At 38.1% G+C, this 21736-nt stretch overlaps 1 protein-coding gene across 1 annotated transcript in view; it reads left to right on the forward strand.

Moving 5' to 3' along the window:
• BABAM2 (BRISC and BRCA1 A complex member 2) overlaps positions 1-11654 on the forward strand; it is a 149515-nt gene extending 137861 nt beyond the window's left edge. Inside the window, 1 exon segment of the mRNA XM_032217020.1 lies at positions 11144-11654. Within this exon segment, the coding sequence (XP_032072911.1) occupies positions 11144-11207 (64 nt within the window). The 3' untranslated portion in view covers positions 11208-11654.
• The last annotated feature ends 10082 nt before the right edge of the window (positions 11655-21736 follow it).

Raw genomic sequence — 21736 nt, forward strand, 5'->3', positions numbered from 1 at the left:
CAGCAAATGATAAAAAGATTAGTGTTGCATTATATGAATATTTTTCTTAGCATTAGAACCTTAACTTCTTAAAATTCTTTAAATTAGTTCTAGATTCTTGAGACAAATATATATCTCTGGGACTCTAATACATTGTATATGAAAGGTCATTTGTTCTGACAACTCCTGGTTGTTGTTTTTTGGAGCTGTTTTTGTTTTTTGCTTTCCATTATCTCTGTGGTTGATAAGATAAGTTTATTGTCATTTTTTTATTGCAAGCACACCTGCCCACATTAAAAATGAAATTCTGTTGCCTGCTCTGAAGAGAAAGTGTATATCTACTCAAATACATACATTGCACACATACACACATGCTATATACATACATATATACCAGGGGTGGATTCTGGCTGCTGCTACTGCCGGTTCACTCAGCAACGCGATACGCGTGCATGTGCAGTACTAAAAAAAATGCTTCTGTGCCGATAGAACCGGGGCGTGGCAGGCCAAGTTACTACCTACTCAGCCAAACCGGACCATGCCAGTAGGAACCCACCTCTGATATATACCTTCATACACATACACACACACACACACACACTCTGTCCATTTTGAATATGTAGTGGAAAGGGGAAACTTGAGAGTTCCCAAGGTTGATGCTTATATGGGGAAAAAATAACCTGTGACTGAATCTAGATGTTCTGCTTTGGATATCATGAAGCCTCCTCCCAAAAGGTAACAAGGAAAATGTGTCATGAAGAGTTTGTGTAGTGTGCCAGACAATCCTGCGGACTCTGCTTAAGTATCACTTGTGTGCTATTTCCTGGACAGAAGAAAGTGAACTACCAAAGATCTTTTCAGAGTTTTGTTTGGCATGTTTTGGAAGAACAAGAGGACATAGGTTCTTGAGTCACAACTCCGTTAGCATGATCCTGAAATGAAAATGGAGTCTGATTCCTTGCCAGTGTAATAGCAGTGAGAGTAGTTTTCTACCTACTTACCTTTTTTTTTAAAGAAGTCAGTGTCCTCTCCAACAGTAGTGTATAAAATGCAGTATTTTATGGCTACCCTAAGCTACCCCGGAGAGTATAGGGTCATTTCTTGTTTCTATTGCTTTTTCTGACCGTTGTAAATTTCTTCTTCTCTAAGAGTTATGATAACATGTTTTCCCAGTATTCTGTAAGGTCAAATTTTATATAACCAACAAGTGATCTGTTGCAGATTTTATTCATGCATTTACTCTTCAATGAAATATTCCTTCTAAAAGACTAATAAAATGAAGTCAAAATGCAGCATCTTTGAACATAGGAGGTACAGTTCAGTTACTTAATTTCTTTACAGTCTAATGAATTCCACAGGTACAGAAACATGTTGTTCTTAATGGCTCTGTCATCCAGCCTTTCAACTCCCAACAACTCAGATTGTTCATACCAACCCATTCAGAATAATTCTCCATTAAAACATAATCTTTCCCCAAATGTCTTACCATTTAAAGCAGAATAATAGGACAGAAACAATGTCTTCTATATAGTCATGAAGCCAGAAAGACTGACAATATAAAATGAATTAAAGAATAGATCATTAAAACAAAAATCTTAAACAGAAATTGGCCAACATCCTCCAGGTTAGCAAAGAAGCACTTCCAGCTTCTCCAGCCCAAGGAAAATAGGGCAAATTTTGTCTCATTTTCAAATAAATGCTACATATAAGTTTTATTTAGTACAAGTTATTTACTGGAGAATGGCTGAAATGTACAGTAGGAATTCAATTATCATATTACTTATAACTTTTGATTATGTTGCGATTGCTATGTGGCAATTGCTATGTAGTTGTTATTCAAGTAAGAGTGGGGGAATTTCATGAGCAGTGAAAAGTAATGCGTGAACCAAACTTCTTCATTAGTTTCCGTGGTGCCACTTTTACATCCTGCATTTTGGATTGCTGTCCTGTCTATTTTTGATTTATTTCCTGATGGTGTTAGAGCAGCAGCCCCCAGCCTTTGGGCACCAGGGACCTGTTCCATGGAGAGAGATTTTTCATGCTGTGGTTTCTCATGCTGCCTGCATGCTATGGATGGGGCTTGGCTTGTTTGTGTGGCCCATTTTCTGGCATGCCATGGACCAGGGGTTAGGAACCCTTGTGCTAGAGTTTCTATTTGCATATATGTGTACAGAAGATCACATTATTTCCTTTAGACATTTCTCTGTAATAAGTAACACTAGTAAGAAGAACAACTCAAAACATGTGTGTTTTAAAAAGGAAGATTTTCATAGAATTGGTGGGATGAAAAGTACTTTGGGGGTTAGTTAGTCCAATCCCTGCCTAGAGCAGGAATCCTCATACCATTCAAATGCCAAATGACTGCCTAGTCTTCTCTTGAAAACACCCAGTGATGGAGCACTTATAAGTTCAAGAGCTGTGCTTAAGAGCTCTGTGATTCTTCTTCTACCCTCAGGTGCTATCGAATACCCTGTGACATTCCTTCATCTATTGAAAAACTACTATTCTAGATACCATATTTGCTTAGTCACATGTGCCTTCTGCCTGTTCTCTCTAAACCACATGGAGTCCATTTCCAACATTGTACATTTTAAGCAATTAAAGGACATTTTAAAATTGTGCTAATGATAAATCTTACCCACAAACAATATCATTTTTGGAAGCTTGTATTGCAGAAGTTTGTTCAGTTCTTATAAATGTTCTAAAAGTCACCCAAAATGGCACAATTTCCATCTGCAGTGATATGTGAGAAAGAGCTTGAGAAACAGGGCAAGGAGATGCTACCTAGGAAATCATCAGATTAGTGAGGATGCAGTCTGTAGCTGCATACCAAGAGGAGAAGAAAGCTCAGAAGGGACCCTCCTAATTTCTCAGATGGTGTAGGAAACAGTGGGAAAGTTGTACCTTCAGACTTCCAAGATACTATTAATGTAGCCTTACAATAAAACAGTAGTAGTTCATCTGGTATGTTTCCTCCTAGTATATTTGGGAAGGTGATGCTGTCTTATCACTTTCCATACTCCCATTTTCCATTTCTTGGGAGATGGTCAACTTGATATATCTCAGAGTTGCAAAACCTGAGGTCTTTAAGACAGTTTTCCCCAACCTAAAACATCAGGTTTTATACATCTCTGCCATCAAGATTTGTGGATTTGCCCAGAATTCTCAGCTATGGCTATACTGATATAGAAATCTAGGAACTGAATATAGAATTCTAGGAACTGAATGTAGAATTCTAGGAACTGCAGCCTACACATTTAAAGGGAACTCAAGTTGGAAAAGCCTATCCTATAGCTTGATCTGGTCTCCCATACTTTAGTGCTGGCTCAGGAATTCTGGTAGTTGAAGTCCACAAGTCATATGGGGCCTGGTTCCCCACCTCTGCTTTAGAGGCAGCCCTAGACAAATGTCTAAAGAATTTATTTATGGTGTGATAGAAAAAATATTAAAATTAACTATTTTATTTTAATTAAATATAAATTAAATCAAAACAATTTAGCTTTTGCCCTCACTCCTAATCCACCTACTACTATTTTATGCATGCCTTCAGGCCTCTCAAATGCCAGGTGTGGTTCTTGGCCTGGAAAATGTGATGTACTCTACAGCTTTAATACAGTACTTCATTTAGGAGTATTAACCAATATTATATTATTGGATTGCTTTTGCTTATTTATTTTACAAAACAAAAGTGTACACACAAATAGTCCAGGATGAAAGCCATGAGTATAAATCGTATGGACTTTTATATATCTGAGTATTGTTATTTGTGTCACTTTCTACGACATTTAGTGGATGCATTAAGTGCCACATGCAAATCATTGTTAAACCTGAGGGCTCCTGAACGTTCCGGAGGGCTAAAATCTGCCCTACGAGCAAAACAGAAGTCCATTCTTGAACTTCTGGTTTGCCCGTAGGGCCGGTTTTTCGTGCTCTAGAGGCTTCAGGGAGGCCTCTGGAGGGTGAAAAATGACCTCAAAAGAAGCTGAAATCAGCGTGCTGGCCAGCTGACAGGGCAAGCCTCGCATGCCCTGACAAATGGCTCTGCGTGCCACCTGTGACACACGTGCCATAGGTTCGCCATCACGGATCTAGGGCAATGGTTTTTTCTCCAAGATTTGTGCATGTGTAACTATAAAAAACAAAAGGAGAGAGGGAGGAAGATTTGCATGTGTATTGATCACAAAGATTTTGCACTCAATTTCTAAGCAACTGCTTGGATAGCACATGAAATTTCTCAACATAGGAGTACAATACAAGCAACAACACCAGACAGTTTTCAGTGTCAAATTATGTCAAATTTTTAGAGAATTCAGAAAGTGAATTTCTGAACTGGAGAGTGGAAAACAACATGTAAAGAATGTTAGGAACTAGTATAAGCTTTACTTGATAATTGGTGTCTCTATGGATAGAAGTGTAAAAATGAGACTAAACCACATAATCTCATAGTATTGTGCCTTATGAACTCCAAACTGATTAAAAAATGAATAAAAATTGCTGAAGAGTTCAATGCTCTTAAAGATTAGCTATGCCTTTGCTGTGAATTTGTTACTTTTGCTGAAGTTTTTTGTAAACTGCATTGAATTTGAAAGCAATTTCCATCTGTTGAAGGGCAATAGAATGATCAGTACAGCTTTCTCTCCTAGTTGCAGAAAGATTCAGTATTGGCTACCCACATTTTCTGCATGCCAGATGGTTTTCTTGGTGAACTGTCATCTCTTTCCTTTGCCCTTGTGTTTTAGACTAATCTTATTAGCTGATAATTGTGCTTTCCTCCTCCCTCCCCCCCCCACACACATATAACTTTTCTTAACATTTATACAATCAGGAAATTATTCTTTATGTTCTATCAAGAATGGGAATAGTCCTCTTGCTGCATATATTATATTGCCTATGCAACCCTGTTATCCAGTTGTGCCTCCAGTGATGAGGTGCTCTTTAGTCACTTAATCTCTGTGGATCAAGGGATAAGTACCTCCTGCATTCACCAGAGGGTGAAATCCATAAGATTGGCAGGAAGTGAAGAATGCATCTCCATTTGTATAGAGAGGCTAGTTTACCAGGTTTTAGTCTTGCTTTGCTTACAATCCTTAAAGGGGAGAGTTGAATTTTATTTGGGGGGGGGATGTGGGAGCCCTTCGTGCCCTCTAAGCTTGATTGTTTTCTTGTAGACATTTCATTACCCAAACTAGGTAACATCATGAGTGCTAGTAAAGGTTTGCTCTCAGTTTATAATCTAGTGGCTTGCCCTGTCAGTATTGAAGGGGATGGTCTTAGCTCCGTGATGGCAAACATATGGCACGCTTGCCAGAGGTGGCACGCAGAGCCCTCTCTGCTGGCACACGCACCATCACTCCAGGTCAGATTCTTGTGGCATTTCTTTCGTGAGCTTCTATTTCCCTGCAAACAACAAAACAGAAGTTCATGAAAGAAAAAGATCTTGCCCGTTGCCGCACTGCCGGTGTTGGGATGCCCCATCTCCCACCGGCCAGTTAGTCTTTGGGTCTCTGTTGCGCATGCGTGTGCATATGCGTGCTTGCACATATGCATGCATGCAAGCACACCTTTCGGTTTGGGCATGTGCATGTATGCAGTTTGAGCATGCACATGTACACAGTTTGGGCACTCAGTGTCTAAAATGTTTGCCATCACTGTCTTAGATGTTCCTTGGTTGGGCTGTTTACTATTGGCTTGTTTGGCAGTTCCTTGATTGGGGTATTATTTTCTTGACAGATGGTTCGATGTTAATCTTTGAATTAATCTATGCTCCTCTGGGTGTTGATTGCTGGTGGGGAAGGTGCTTTGGTCTTTTTCTTCCCTTTTTTGATGATAGATTGTCTTTTTTGTATTTCAAGTGTGTTTTCTTCATCTCAGGAAGGTGGTGCAGAGTGCAGGGTGAACTAAACAAGGAGCGCTAAGCAGACATTTGGGGAACAATCTGTCCTAATAATCCAAGGTTATAAATAAATACTTAAGTAAAAGCAAAAGCAAAGGGAATAGTATCCTTGCTTGCCTTTAAAAAAAGAATTTCAAGGCCAACTTCTACAGAAGAACTGTTTGTCTAATATCCAACACAACAGTCTTTAATTACGCTATATTGTTCTCATAAATATTAAGAAGCATTGCACGCAGGACAGAGATAAATGGGTTTTTTTTCTTTCATAACACTAAAGTGAGTAATGAGGAATTAAGGCAGATGAAAGAAATACTTTTCCACATAGTGCAAGCTACCTATGGAGGTCTCTGTCAAAAGAGGGAGTGATGTATACCAACTTGGATAGATTTAAAAGTGGATATTAGTAGTAGTAATAGTTGTTTTTTGCTGTATTAAACAGCAATTTTCATTGTAATAACATAATATAAATGTTTCAGAATTATAGAAGTATTAACACCTTTATAATCTAAGTCAAGGCGTAATAATATAAGCCTACTTATAAATTATAAAAGGAAAACAAAATGGATATTAATATTATAGAAAAGACAAGAAAATATGAATAGGTTTCTCAAATATCTCCTGTCTTGCTCTTCTGACAATTCAAGACCTATTCAAATGTTTCATTGCTTCAAAGCAGATTCAGCTTTTCAGTGTTGCATAATTATTTGGCTATTTCTAAGACCAGTAATTTTGGGTGGAGCGGAGGGGGGTTGCCGGCATTACTGCCAGTTGTGCGTGCGCAATTTGCGTGTGTACGCAGTTGCCTGTAAATAGGTCTGCGTATGCGCAGAACATTACAAATGTCAAAAAAAGTGCCGCAGCAACTGGAGAACCGGTTCGGGGGCGTGGTGAGCCTGCCATCCCTACTGGTTCGGCAACCCAGTAACAATTTCCATTAGCGGTTTGCCCACACGTCTGGTGTATGTGTCAGAATTTCATTTTTAATGTGTTCACAGAAAAAAGTGACAGTAAAAGTTATCTTATTTTAATTCTTGATGGCTTGATAAATTTTAAATATGTATCTTTAAAAACCAACTGTCGTTGTTCAATACCTGCAAATCCTGATTTCAGTCCATAATCCAATCGTGACTAGACATTCCACACCAGTTGCAACCATTCCTGGATTGGCAGTACCTATTTTCCGTCACTTATGCCCTATTCATCACCTTATTGGACTACTGCAATGCATTCTACATGGGGCTGCCCAGAAACTTCAGCTAGTACAGAATGCAATAGTACAGGCAACTATGTGTACTCCTAGGGCAGTGCATATGAAACATCTGCTCTGTGAGCTGCATTGATTGCCAGTTTGTTTCCAGATGCAATTCAAGATGTTGATTTTAACTTTTAAAACCCTTCATGGTATGAGCCAAGCTATCTGATGTACTGTCTCTGCCAATTATCCACCTGATTAGATCTGGCAGAGAAGGCCTACTGCATGCACCATCCGCTAAGAACCTACATTTGATGAGTCCCAAGAAATGTGCCTTCTTTGCTGTGGTGGATGCTTTAGGGAACATTCTCAAGATTAGATTATCTCCATCCCTTTTCACATTCTGGAAGACTCCTGGGGCTCCTAGAGAACCCGGGACATGCTTAGATAGCTCCATTGCTGAGGTAGCCATTTGTATGCTTTCTTTGCTTAGGGTTTATATATTTTTATAATATTTTATATTTTAATAACTTTTTCCATTTATTGTTTTATTCAATTTTTGCACGTCACTTAGAGTTGCTTTTTATAAGATGAGTGACTATACAGATTTGATTGATCAATACATGATGTTAAATTGGATACTCTAGCTAAATAGCGACAGAGAAGAAAGAAAGAAGAAAGAAAGAAAGAAAGAAGAAAGAAAGAAAGAAAGAAAGAAGAAAAGAAAGAAAAGAAAGAAATAAATAATGACAGTAGCAAAACAGGCCTCAATCTGACAAAAAATATACCAACTACTAAATTGTATTACCAACTGGAGGGTGATTGTAGCCAATTATTATTGGAGAATGTCTAAAATACCAATATACAAATACACATTATAAATGTTGTAATTAAAAAGAGAATAGTTTCTTTTTTAAAAAAAATCAAGGAACAGAAGATCTGAGTTTATTATTCCAAAGATTATGCAATCTTTGGACTATATCTACTGATTTATGAAAGATGAATTACTAATTTAGGAATGTTGGTTAATTCTCCCAAGATATCATCCCAAATACAGTCATCACAACTGAAAAATAAGTAAATATTATTCATTATGAAATAATAAATTTAAAAAGCCCCAAGCAATAATCTGCTCTAAAAAATATTATGTTTTAGTATTGAGTAAACTCTAAACTCTTTCAATGTGGTGAGAAATCCTATTTATAATTCCACAAAAGGATTCATCTACTATTCTTATGTAACCATTATTTTATAATGTAAGGTGTTTACAGATAAAATAGAAATTGCATGCATGATTTATATTATACATGCATGTCTTGTTAAACTGAATGCAGTTTGTATAATTAGGGAAATAGTTATTCCCAATCATTGTATTATTCAAATCTTGAGCTGAATCTAGAAATTTCTTATCTCAACATGATTAATTGAAGACAAACAAATGCCCACATATAATCTGAAAAATAAAAATGTTAAATCCACTTTCCCAACAGGCATATAATAAAATACCATAATATTTTAAAGGATGTTCCTACCAAAGAAAGGAATAGAAATAGGAGACATTTTGAAATATCAATTTTCCTAATTCACCATATTCACAATTATCTTGCCCCAAATACTCAAAGAATTTCCAGACCATCTGTTTCACTGTTTGCCAAAATTAATTTAAATATATTAGTTGAAAAAACTTTAAAGAATCATGATATAAAGATAAATAATAGTAACGTCCAACTCCAGGTCTGTAAACACTTGGCTTTCTCTCCAGAGTTGGGCAAGGATGTTTGTTGAACCCAATAAAGATGCAGCTGATTTGGCAGCTGTTTAGAATGCCTTGGTTAATGTGACTTCCATAGTTGTTTAATGTGCTCTTTTGTGTTTTGAGCTGTCCACACTTATATATTTAAGATTTGCAGCAATATAAATGTTGTAAATAAATACATCAAATCTAATTTACTCCAGTTTAAACTAGACAAAGAACCAAATTCCTGTATTAAAGAAATAGTTTATGGAGAGATATATAACTATGAGATATCTGTTTACAGCTATATATTATCTTGTACCTCACCTACTACATTGTATTTAATATTTTCAGAATTTCTAAAAGTGCAAGGAAGGGGTTAGCCCCTAATGTCTTATCCCTTATGAAACTTACTGTTCAAAATATTCTGAAAGATATGGATTATTTGGTCTTCTGGACATGAATACAGCCTGGGCAATGCAGTAGTTAGAACACAGTATTGCAGGTTAACTTTGTCCAAAGTCTGCAGTTCAACCTCAATGGGCTCAAAGTTGACTCAGTCTTCCATCCTATCTAGTTCAGTAAAATGAGGACCCAGATTTTTTTTGGGGGGGGGACAATATGGTGCTCAGCCTGGTGTTCCATTTGGTGCTCCTTTGAGCTCAAATAAAAACTTGAAATTTTAAATATCATACACATGCACACAAAATTTGCTCTTAAAGTTAAAAAGAGATTCATGCTGTGTCAAAGAATATATATAAAACGGTTGAAATTGTGGAACAATTCAAATACAGTAACAGGTTTATTTATCATATTTCTCCTTTCTGCAATAAAATCTTTAGCATTTTTAATGTAGATTAATTCTGCATAGAAATCTTGAATTTCTGGACGATGGACTACATATCCTGAGATATTCTAATGTTATGAGTTTATGTTTACTCAAGTTTATCAGCCTCCAATATGGAGTTAAAATGCTGCTAAATCCTCTCTCCAGATTGTGACATTCAATGGTTTCTTACTTCCTTCTTGTCTTCCTTCCTGGATCCTTGGCATAGGATTTTGCATTAAGAAATGCCTAGAATTTTTGGCATGTTTGATCAGACTAGTTTTTGTAAGTATTCAAGCAAGATTGTAATTTATAAACACCTTCAGAAAGAGAAAGACAGATTCATATGTAAGACAGCTAACCTAATGGAATGAGGGGGAGTGTAATGCCGAATGGTGTCTACTCAGAATTCTTTCCTTTTTTAAATTTAGTCATCCATGCCTTTTGGTCAGTAGACACAATATAGAAGACTTATGGTCTCCTAATGTATTTCTAATTTAAAGAAGCCATCAATGCATGATGTGACAATGGTTTTGATTTTGGGTGTGTTTTTTGCTGCCCAGTTTGTTGCTGAGTCTGATGTTGATTAGGTCTGAGAGAGAGGCCAAGGTCACCCAAATGGCTTCTGTGCCTAAGGCAGGATAAGAACCTGGGTCCAGCACCTTAACCATTACACCATGCTGGCTCTTGGACTGAATGCAAAATATAGTATATTAAATTTGCTCTGTGCGATCCATATGGATTGTTAAAATATGGCATATTGATGAACGTGACAGACTTTGCCCATTTTAGAAACAGGGGCAGATACACAACCGTCTGGATTTAATTCCTGCCACTTCAGTTCTAAAATGTATATAATATATTCCAACTATACAATTATCTTTAAAGTATAAATTGAAATGTGTATCTATTAAAGATTCATATTATGTGAAATCCAGTTGTATCAGTAGCTTGGTAAGAATCAAGCTACTATACTGGAAATGACTATAAATTAATATGAAACAATAGCCAACACATCAGCTGTTTAATGCTCTTTGGAAAATAAGGTATTTTTTGTTGACTTCTGCAAAATATTACTCTGGTTAGTGTATAGGAATTAAGTGTATTAGATCTACATGAAGGCAGCAAGAAGGAGGGCAATTACCTAGGCTATACTAAGCGAAGTGTTTTTCAGTAGAAATGGCAACAGAGTGAATAACAAAAAGCAGTTATAGATGCAAGCAATTTTGTTAAAAGAAATTTATAATAATCCATTATTTGAGTAATATATGCCCCGACTTACTTATTTTAAAAAATGTATAATTACAGCTTTCTTTAATAGATCAGACCTTATTTTAAGCATTATTTCAGAGTAAGAAATTATAGTGCTACATTTGATCATGCCAGCCACAGTATAACAAAAATTGAATTTTAATCAGAAAAAAGTTTTATGTTTTGCATGCTAGACAATCTTGTCTGTAAATGCCACATGCTCTTATTTTCATCTTTACTGACAAATTTTTTTCTTCGTTTTTCTAGGGCTTACTTCAAATTATTTGTCCCTCAGTTCCAGGAGGCAGCTTTTGCAAATGGAAAACTCTAAAAAAAAGGGGGGGGGAAACAACCTCATCCTGAGAAAATGCCAAACAGATTCTTGTGCCCACATGCTTGTCAACAGATTGCAAGATAACTTCCTGAAGCCTGGGCTTCAGCATTTATTGGCGGAGGTTTCGCCTCTGCAGTTTCATTGTGATTGTCATAGACCGACTGAATGAGAACTTTGGATGATTGACTTCAATACAGGGTCTTTTTCCCCCTCTATTTTCTTTTCCTATATGCAGAAATGTTGCTTCATTACTTGCTTGGTGGAAGCTCAAAATATATTGAATAAATGTGATTTTTTCCCCTTCCTTTTTTTTTTTTTTCTAAATTTCTTTTTCTATGACAATGTTTAGAGGTTTTAGGGTTTTTTCGTGAATTTCTGCATGCTGGAATTTCTGACACATTAAAAGCACACTGAAAATAAATGTACAATAAATCTGTCATATTATGTCTGTCTCCTAAGTTGATTCTCATGGGAAAGAGAAGGTATGCAATCGGATCAGCCATCAGTTGCTACAAAAGTGGGCATACCGTTTTTAGCAACTTTACTTGCAAATCTTATTGGAGGATTTCGTTTCATATTTTGTTAAGTACCAGAACATAACTTGGCAAAAACTATTTAGTTACAAAGATGCTACAGAAATGTGCACTATTTAAACAGTAGTGTTTACTAATTTAAGTTAATTCTGTGACATTTCTACATACAATCCTCATAAGAAATAAATAATTGAAATAATATAGAACATTTCCAATTTCTAGATTTATACTTTATAACGATTCAAGCTACATTTTTCATTTTAACTGACATTAGAGAACCGTACTATTACTGGATGCATCATAATTTCTAATATAAAAATAGGACATTCAGTGTTAGATACATTTTTTTTCTTTCCTGTGATATATTTAGGCATATCACTTGCCTCTGACTGGTAATAGAGTAACTTCCCATATTTGTAAATAGCATCAAGGATTTTCCAAATGGAATATAAAGTTCATGATATTGTAGATAGCATATTAGCCATATACCTTATTTCTCCAGAGAGTTAGGAAATGAACTAACAAACAAATGCACCAACTGTTGAAAAACTGTTATTGTATGAATGCAAAACTGATATTTCAATAAACTGCAATTTAGGTGAATCTATGACTTACAATAATATTGCATTGAACTATTAAGTGATATGTTCTGGCCCAAACTTTCTGCTTAGCCATGAAGCTTTGATGCCTTTTGGGAAGTCAGTATCCGCCATCTGTTTGCTTCAGAAGTCGCTACTGAAATAACCTATAAAGTTTCTCAGATGAAAACTTTCCATGTTGCAGATGCATAGTTTTAAATGTATATTGTAAATCCAATGATATGTGACAGATGACAGGCCCCTGAGACAGGATTTAATCTGCAATGGCATCTTTATAAGCATGGCTACCCTAGGCCAGATTGCACTCCAAGCAGAATGTTGACAGACTTTTCCCCCCTGCCCCCACCCCCACCCCACTATTCACCTCTGAGACCTTTGGGTTATTAAATAATTTGTAGCCATCCTCATTGCTTACAAAGTGACATGTCAGTATAAGTCCCCAGTGCAACTTAGAAAAAAATATCCCTAAACATGAGGCTTTTTGTGAATCAATACAGCATAAACACAATATTAAATGGCTGGAGAACACATAAGTGCTTAATTGTAAGTGTCCACAGAATAAATGGAGAGTAAACATCTAACATTTTCTACCTGCTGCTCTGTAGAGCTTGTTAGTCGTAGCACTAGCTGACGAATTAATACTCTTGTTGAATAAATGGCCTTTGCAAATCACTTGCTGGGAAAATTGATCTTTGAGTTGCTACATGTTTACATCAAGTGTATTGAAGCCATAGTCTGGGGTTTTTCCCCACTTGTGAGGATTTTGAAAGGCTGGCCAATGAAATGCAGAACTCTTGTGTGCAATTCCAACTGTGTAGAATTGTAGAATCTGTGTAGAAGCCTTTGACTGCAGTGAAGCAAAATAATTTTATCAACTAGTTAAATCCACCAATGAGCCCATCCACTTTTAGCATACTGTTTCTTTTAACCCACCATTCCCTGCAGCTGAACAATTGCTTTTGAAAATACATGAAAAGATGTTAAAACTAGCAAGAGGTATCCTCCTGACATGTCGACAAAACGTGTCTTTCTTGATTAAAAGAACAAGAGGCACCTCTGACCTATGGATCTAATTACACATATAATCCACTTGTAGTTCTGTTAATAGGTCTGAGCGCAGTAGTTGCTGGGATCATCTGTCCTTTGCATGATCAATGCAGAAGATGCATAATTTCAGAACAGCTTCTCAGGAGATGGAAGACAGAATAGTATCTCAGCCACTTTTTCTTTCTACAATGCTCATTTTCCAATTTCATTAGTCTTTCACTGAACAAATGAAGTGGAATAGTGTTTTCTAGTCTCCAAGAGTAAGGTGAGTTTTTGAGAAGAGCATTACGTTTATGGGTCTTCTAGAAAGCCAACATACATAATATCTTCATTCTCAGGGAATCAGGTGGATTATAGGACAGTTTCCACACGGATGTGGATTATAATAATTATCACTGGGCCTTGGTGTGTCTGGCTGTAATAGCACCTTGGGATCTTTATAAATGACTCAACTTACGTTTGAGCCTAATATGGGCTACTTGGATGTAGAAGCAAAGTAACTGGATCTTCCTGTGCAGCTTCCAATGAAGTGGTATTATATGTCAAGCAGATTGCCACTGCAAAGGAAAATTCAAAAAGAAATTCAACAGGGCCAACCAGATTTGCATGGAAACCACTTGATATGCCTGTACAATGTCAGATCATCATAATGGCTTTCCTATTGATAGTTTTCTCCATAGGGTATTTTGTAAAGAAAATGACATATGCTCTCAGTACTATGCAGAATAAATTGATTTGCTGAATTAGCTTTCTGGGGTGCCATTTGAAGCATCCAATGAAATGCTAACTATTACTAGACAACTGGAGACAGTTCCAATGTTGCTTTCTGTCATCAGTGATCAGCTGGAACAGATTTTTCTTTCAGAAGCCTCAAGTTATCAGGATAATGTTGATATTATCAAAGGCCTTGGAGTCTGCAGGTGAATTTTTGCCATCAATCCACTTCATGTAATTCCATTCCTTCATTTTGTTTTCAGGTTTGTTTGGGTATTTTATCTTGTTTGCACCTCATTTTATGTCTCAGGTTTTAATCACATGAATAAAATAGCTGCCTTGATTGCAACCTGCTACTGTGTCTGGAAGTTCTTAGGGAAAAAAAGGTTTATTTGAGGTTCAGCAAAGATTATTCTGGGGAAGTAAATTTAAGGTTCTTGTTAGTCAAGACAGAATATAACTATCAATAGGTGCAGTGGTGGGGTCCAGATCCCATTGCAACCGGTACGGTTGCAAGGGGCCCAGCATCTGCCACATGAATGTGTGCAGTGCGTGCATGCGTCTTACCCTCCAGCGACGCCTCTGTGAGCCTCCAGAGTGTTGCACAGGCATTGTATGCGCTGAAGAGTTGTATGCGCCGCGCACATGCGGGGAAGTACCGAAGAGTTTAAAGACAGGTATGGAGCTTGGGCGGGCGGCTGGGCCCTCCAGAGCAGCATACCAGAACAGTACCCAGTGCTCCGGGCAGGCACCGGTACGCCCGTACTGGAGTATACCGCCAGCAACCCACCACTGAATAGGTACAATTACTAGTGGAAAAGTCAAAGTATGCTGAGCTTCCAGTTACTCCCCCCCCCCTCAGCTAGTGGTGGGATTCAAAAATTCTGTAGCTGTGGCTTGGTGGGCATGGCAGGGAAAGGATACTGTAAAATCTCCATTCCCACCCCACTCCAGGGGAAGGTTACTGCAAAATACCCATTTCCTCCCGATCAGCTGGGACTTGGGAGGCAGAGAATAGATGGGGGTGGGAGTCAGAGGTGATATTTACCGGTTCTCCGAACTATTCAAAATTTCTGCTACCGGTTCTCCAGAACTGATCAGAACCTGCTGAATACCACCTCTGCCCTCAGTCCAATTCTTTAGAGGACATGATTCTGAATTTAAATTGTATCCCTTTAAAGCCCTCATGTAACTTGGTAGCCCTTAACTAGCATCACCCTCAGGATCCCAATGTTATTTTTTTAAAAATACTAAAACAAAATGGGCAAATCTCACAAGGCAACATTGTATACTCCATTGTTGGATTTGATTTTGAGCAAATATGTATCAGCTTGGTCTGATGGTGATTGCATGTTTTCTATTGCCTACTGAAAATCCTATAAGCATGTGGAGTCACTGCCTAACCTGCATGAAAGCATCGACTGAAACAATATTGCATGATGGTGACAAACTTGTAACACAGGTTTGAAATGTGCTATGGTGTCTTATTGCACAATTGTAACAAAACAGCCAAATAGCTGTGGTTTTCCTCTTCTATTTCGGGTGCTTTCCCTTTCACTGTTTGGCTTCCTGTGTCCCAGCTGCTTGCATTTGTAGCACCTTAGCCTCCATTTAGTCCCTGTCTTCTTCTTCTGTTTCCAAGAAAGATCAATATCAAATGCCGATTCTGCCATTGCTACTTCTTTCCCAGGAACTAGCAGTGCTGACTTCTTTCTTCTCCAACTTTAACCACAGAGGTGCTGGGATTATTTGCAGCAATAGTGTTTGGAAACGAGATGGGAATTTATATCCCCAGAAAAATTCTCCTATATATCCAGGTTGCCATGAACCCTGACTGTGGGGGGGGGGTAGGTACATAATTATTTATTTGTCTTCTCTTGTCAGTTTATAATAGCAAGAGATTATGTACAGGACTTGATACCCCATAGTGCAGGCTGCCTCACTTGGTAAAAACTCCCCAAGAGAGAGATGGTGCTCACAATATTGCAAGTGCCCCAAACTGACCTTCCAGATAAATCAGGTATGCACTGCATTGGATGGCTCCTGAAGGGACACACTGTTTAGATAGATAATACGGGGCTGTCAAACTCCCGGCCTACGGGCTGGATGTGTCACATGCTGGCCACGCCCGGTTTAGCGAAGGGTGAGAAAAGTCCTAATACATCACGTGACACTGCCATGATGACGTGAGTTTGACAACTCTGAAGGAGGATGAAATCAGACACTATCTTCAAGGCACTGAGCTGATGAAGGTATTGAAGTGGTGGGTGCCTTCATTAGCTGTGGGTTTCCAAGGCTCTGTCTGGCTTCCTATACGTGGTAGAGAAACGGGTATTGCTGGTCCAGCTGCACCCCTTCTTCAGGCACCAAAGCACTTAGTAGTCACAGGATGGGGAGTGGGGAGAGACCTGTCCTGGTGGTAGCAAGAAAAGCTGGTTTCTGGCAAAACCTGCCCCATTTCCTCAGCTGAGAAATGTTATTCTTCCCAGTACCTTACAAGGGCTAGTAAAAACAACAGCAATAACAACACTGGAAAAGGCTAAAGATGCACTTCTGTTTCCACCAATACCCATCAGATGCCGATCAGGTTTCTTCATCCTTCTGTCTTAGTCTTGTGAGTCATCAAAGTTTCTGATTCTTGCTCATTAGAATCCTTTAAGTTGCAGCTGACCTATCTGTGGATCTTCGGAGTTCAGTTTCTTTCTCAACTTTAGCCATATTCTTAGGACTGATGGATATGCAATGTGTACATGCTGAATCTAGAAAAGCCTCTAACCTTGAGGTACAGGCAGCTCCTGAGATGCAATTCAAGGACTGTCTGATAGCTAAGTGTAGGGACTGAACTGCACAAGAAGCAGCATGAATGACAGAAAACAAATCCTTTGTTTTCTGGAGAGGAGCATTACTTGGACACAGGGCCATTTTCTCAGCAAGAGGACAATGTCTCGTTTAGTTGCTTAGCACCTGCAATAAAAAAAACCAAACAATTGAAGCTTCCCCCGCCCTTTCTGTTAATTGCTCCTTCTTTCAATAAATTTATATGAAACACCAAGGAAAAGATTATGTAAAGAAATCCAGTTTGGAAAATCAGATAAAGGCAGAGATAGCTTTGTTTTGTTTTGGGTGTTCAGAATTAGCTGACTTAATCTGTCACTACGAAAACAACAAAGAATCTTGTAAGAAGTAACACATGTACTGCAACATAAATTTTTGTGCATGTAGAAGATTATATTCCACACCCAAGTGTTTACCGCAAAAAATGATACCTGCCTTTTATCAGGCACCTCACAAATTTTTTACTACATGCTTAATTGCTCATAACTAAAGATTTATTTGATTTGAGGCCAAAGTATCAAGAATAAATTTGAATCAGATGAACCCCTTGTGCCACAGTATCATCAACGTTTTTTATTCTGTTGGAATGCAGCCCTGGGCCAAACTTTGTCCCTGCCTGACAATAACAAGGCCTGGGCATCTGGGTGGGACTTGCTTGATTGTACCTCCAGCAGCTGTTCATAAACATGAACCAAGTCATGCTGAGGCAGCTTCTGTTAAGTATGCAATACAACTGATAGCATCAGGAGGAGACAGCGTGTGAAGTTTTGGATTAGAATATTAATAATGCTTTGCAATTACAGCAAACCTTTCATCCAAGAGCTTCAAGCACATCAGAAGCTTTAATTAATTAACTTCACAACAGCCCTGCAAAGCGGCTGATAGGCTGATTGGGTGAAAGATTATGAGCTGAAGAAAAACTTGAGCCTGGCTCCTTGGGCAACAAAGGCAATAAAGGCAGCCTTCAGAATAGTCACCTTTAGGATAGCAGCAGTAAGGGGGAAAGGGAGGAAGTCCATCCCAAGGGATTCCTTCTAAGGGTATCAGCCTAGGGTGAAGCTGCCTGAGCTCACTGATTTCATTCTCCAGGCTCTCAAAAAGCTGTTTATTCAGCACAGACCCATCTAGGTCAATACTTTTAATTCTGAGAGTTTCCAGAGTTTCAGGCAATTTTTCTAGTCTGAGCAAGCCAAGCCGTTTCCTGCACAGATTCTTTCCTTCCTTCCTTTCTAAAACTAGTAAAATAGAATCACTAAATGATCCAGTCACACTCAAGTACAAACTTAAGAATATTTGCTTTTTGAATATTGTTATTAGAACATGCTAAACCCAATTTAACAATCTCTCTGTCAGTTCCCACAATGTACTATGCCCTAGTAAATAATAACTACATTATGGCTCATACAATATACTTAGATGACAGCTGGATTTGAACAACATGCTTAACCACAAACAATTGTCTTTTTGCTGTAGTCTAGGACATTTGAGAAATCTAGTAATCTTTATGTGATTAGTCTGACATTTAATATTTAGGTAATTGTCTGCCAACATTTGCAATGAGATGTTCGAAATATCAGTTGTGAGTGGTTTTGCTTCCAAAATGGCTTAGCAATTGTTCCAGGTAAATTGATGCAAATCACTGTTTAAAATATCTATTGCTAAACCCACTCTCATCAGTACTTGAAGAACTGTCACAGAAAAAAAGAAAAGTCAACCTATTCTTCAAAGCACCTGAAGATAAGATACAATCTAACACTTAATCCGTGGAACAGCTTGCCCCAGAAGTTATGGGTGCTTCATTCTGAAGGTTTTCAAGACGAGACTGGACAGCCATTTTCCAGAATGTTATAGTGTCACCTATTTAAGCATGAGGTTGGACTAGAAGACCCCCAAGGTCCCTTCCAATCCTATTACTCTATGTTATATCATTGATAATACAGTGTGACTTTGTTTGATATGTGGCCTGCTTTTCTAGTATGATAATATCAATGTGGATAACAGAATTTAATCTTTAAAAGAAAAGAAATAATATATGATGGGTTGATCATAAAATTAACTATGGTAGCCCCCAAGAATGAAAATACATAGGCAATGTAAGACACTATGCATATAGACCCCAAAGGCTGAATGGATTTCATAAACCATCATATTTTATTTTCATGAAACTAAATATTTGCCTTTAAGCCAGTCTTATAGTTACCAGGACCAGTCTAAGAGCTTGCCTCCAGATTAACCAACAATATTAAATCAGAATAGAGCTGGAAGGCATTTCGGAGGTCTTCCTGTTCAACCCCCTGCTCAAGCAGGAGACCCCATACCATTTCAGACAAGTGGCTGTCCAATCTTTTCTTAAAAACCTCCAGTGATGAAGCACCCACTTCTTAAGGCAAGCTGTTCCATTGGTTAATTGTTCTCTCTGTTAGGAAGTTTCTCCTTAATTCCAGGTTGCTTCTATTATTGAATAGTTTCCATCCATTGTTTCTTGTCTTTATTTCTGGTGCTTTGGAAAATAACTTGATCCTCTCTTCTTTGTGGCAACCCCTCAAATACTGGACTAGTGCTATCATGTCATGTCACTCCTAGACTTTCTTTTCTGTAGACTAGCCATACCCAGTTCCTGCAACTGTTCTTCATATGTTTTAGTCTCCAGGCCTTTAATCATCCTAGTTGCTTTTCTCTTCACTTTTTTCAAAGTCTCAACATCATTTTTGTAATGTTTTGACCAAAATTGGAATATGGTAATTTACTTTATACCACTCTTGTCTTGTTCCTCGGCCCATAATTTAGACAACCTTATTATGATCTTTTCCATGTTATAGGTAGTAGCAAAGCTCCTAGAACAATGACAAGAATCAAATCAAAGCATCAGGATTGCCAGTGAAGAAAGTCTTGGAAATATATTGGCAACCCTGAGACTCTGATTAGAAGGAAAATACTCTGTGGCACCCAGAAATACTGTAGAAATACTCCCAATTCTTCAGTCTGGCACAAAATCCTTGGATACACATTAGTACCCACTTACAGAGGTGGCTTGCTCCCGGTTAGGTCTGGATCCGGTGAACTGGTAGTAGTGGTGGCGGGAAGCTCTGCCCACCCACCAGGAGGCTTCTGCGCATGTGCAGAAGCATCGTGCATGAGCACGTGGAGGAACGCGTCCCGACCGGTAGTAAAAAAATTGCCAACCCACCACTGCCCACTTGGTATGTTGCTATATTGTAGAAATATACTGGGAAAAGTCTCTCTGTTTTCAATTTGGGAACTGGAGAATATGGAAAAGTATTAAAGATTTAATGAGGCTTTAGAGGTAAAGAAGACTTTGAGGTATTTCATTGCAAGGGGCAGTTATCTTTGATGTTTACTGCACCTTTAGACTCATAACAGTATTAGGAAACCTGATTTTCTGTTTGCAATACGAACACTATACCTTTAAGTTCCGAACAGAGTCATAGGTTACTTTTAATAACAGGAGTAAGATATAAATAAGTTGATTCTAGGAATATTATTCATAGGAAATTGCCCTTAAATGACATGTAACATGTTAAATAAGGTCTTAAATTTCATATAGGAACTGACCAGGAAACTTAAGGACGGGAGAGATTCGGGTTATAATAATGGGGAAATGGAAAGACCTTTGAAAGTTGGGGACAGACATGATGAGGGACAGTCAACAGGGAGAATAGGAAAACATTATACACAAAGCTGATGACCATCATAAAGTCACGAATCTATGACTCAGATGGAAACAGGCCAAAAGTAATCAAAAGTCCACTCTTCTAGACAGTGGATTACATAGCTATTTATGTGAATATACTCAAGTGATTATAACTGTAATTGGAAAAACTCTTTAAATATGCCATGGTTGTATACTGTATGATTAAATAGATACTTCTTCTTAGTTCGTGACTAATTGATTTAGATGTAGAAATAATTTGCATAGAAATAAATTCAATACAGTGGTAAAATCTAATTTTTTCCCCACCGGTTGCTTGGGAGTGACTTGGTGGTGGTGGGATCATGTGACTGGGTGGGCATGGTCAACTTTTTTTCACTTTTTTTTTTGCCCGAACCAGCAGGGAAAAAAATCCTTTAAAAAGTGAGGGGGGGGGAGCTTCCAAGGATCACAAGGCTCAGCTGTGAGCTTCCCGATTGTCATAAGCTTTTTTTTACTACCGGTTCACAGAACAAAGGACAATCATCCCTACTGGTTCGGCCGAACCTGGCCGAACTGAGAGGATTTCACCCCTGATTCAATACCAATCCATCCTAACTATTATGTCCAACTTAGCCAAGCAGGGAGATTTAAGGTCATTTAGTCACCTATGTGTGAGTTAATGGAATTTCTCTTCAGGGATGAGAGAAGCAGGTAGCAGTGTTTGCCTGATCTTGTCTGGGCTTGTAAGCTAAGTAGAGGTGGGCCTGGTTAATATTTGAATGAGTTTTTTCCAAAGAATCCAAGGGCTTTTAAGTAGAGACTTGGAATGTAAAATTGAAATTAGGGGGAACACCCTTCAGGAGGCCAGTGACAAACCATGTTATATTGTTACAGATAACAATGAATACACTTAATCTGGTATAGTAGTTAAGATGCTGGGCTAATTCTACACCTGACTTAGGCACAGAAATCAGCTGGGTGACTTGGGGTCAGTCACTTTCTTTCAGCCCCAAGAAGAAGGCAATAGCAAACCACTTCTGAAAATATTTCCCGAAAATTGCAGAAACCTATTAGTGTAGTTGTCAGGAATCAAGACAAATATAAAGGCATCCCTTACTCCCAGAATAGCTGTATAAACATGCCAGT

This window comes from Thamnophis elegans, chromosome 4 (assembly GCF_009769535.1).
Source record: "Thamnophis elegans isolate rThaEle1 chromosome 4, rThaEle1.pri, whole genome shotgun sequence".
Taxonomy (NCBI): Eukaryota; Metazoa; Chordata; class Lepidosauria; order Squamata; family Colubridae; genus Thamnophis; species Thamnophis elegans.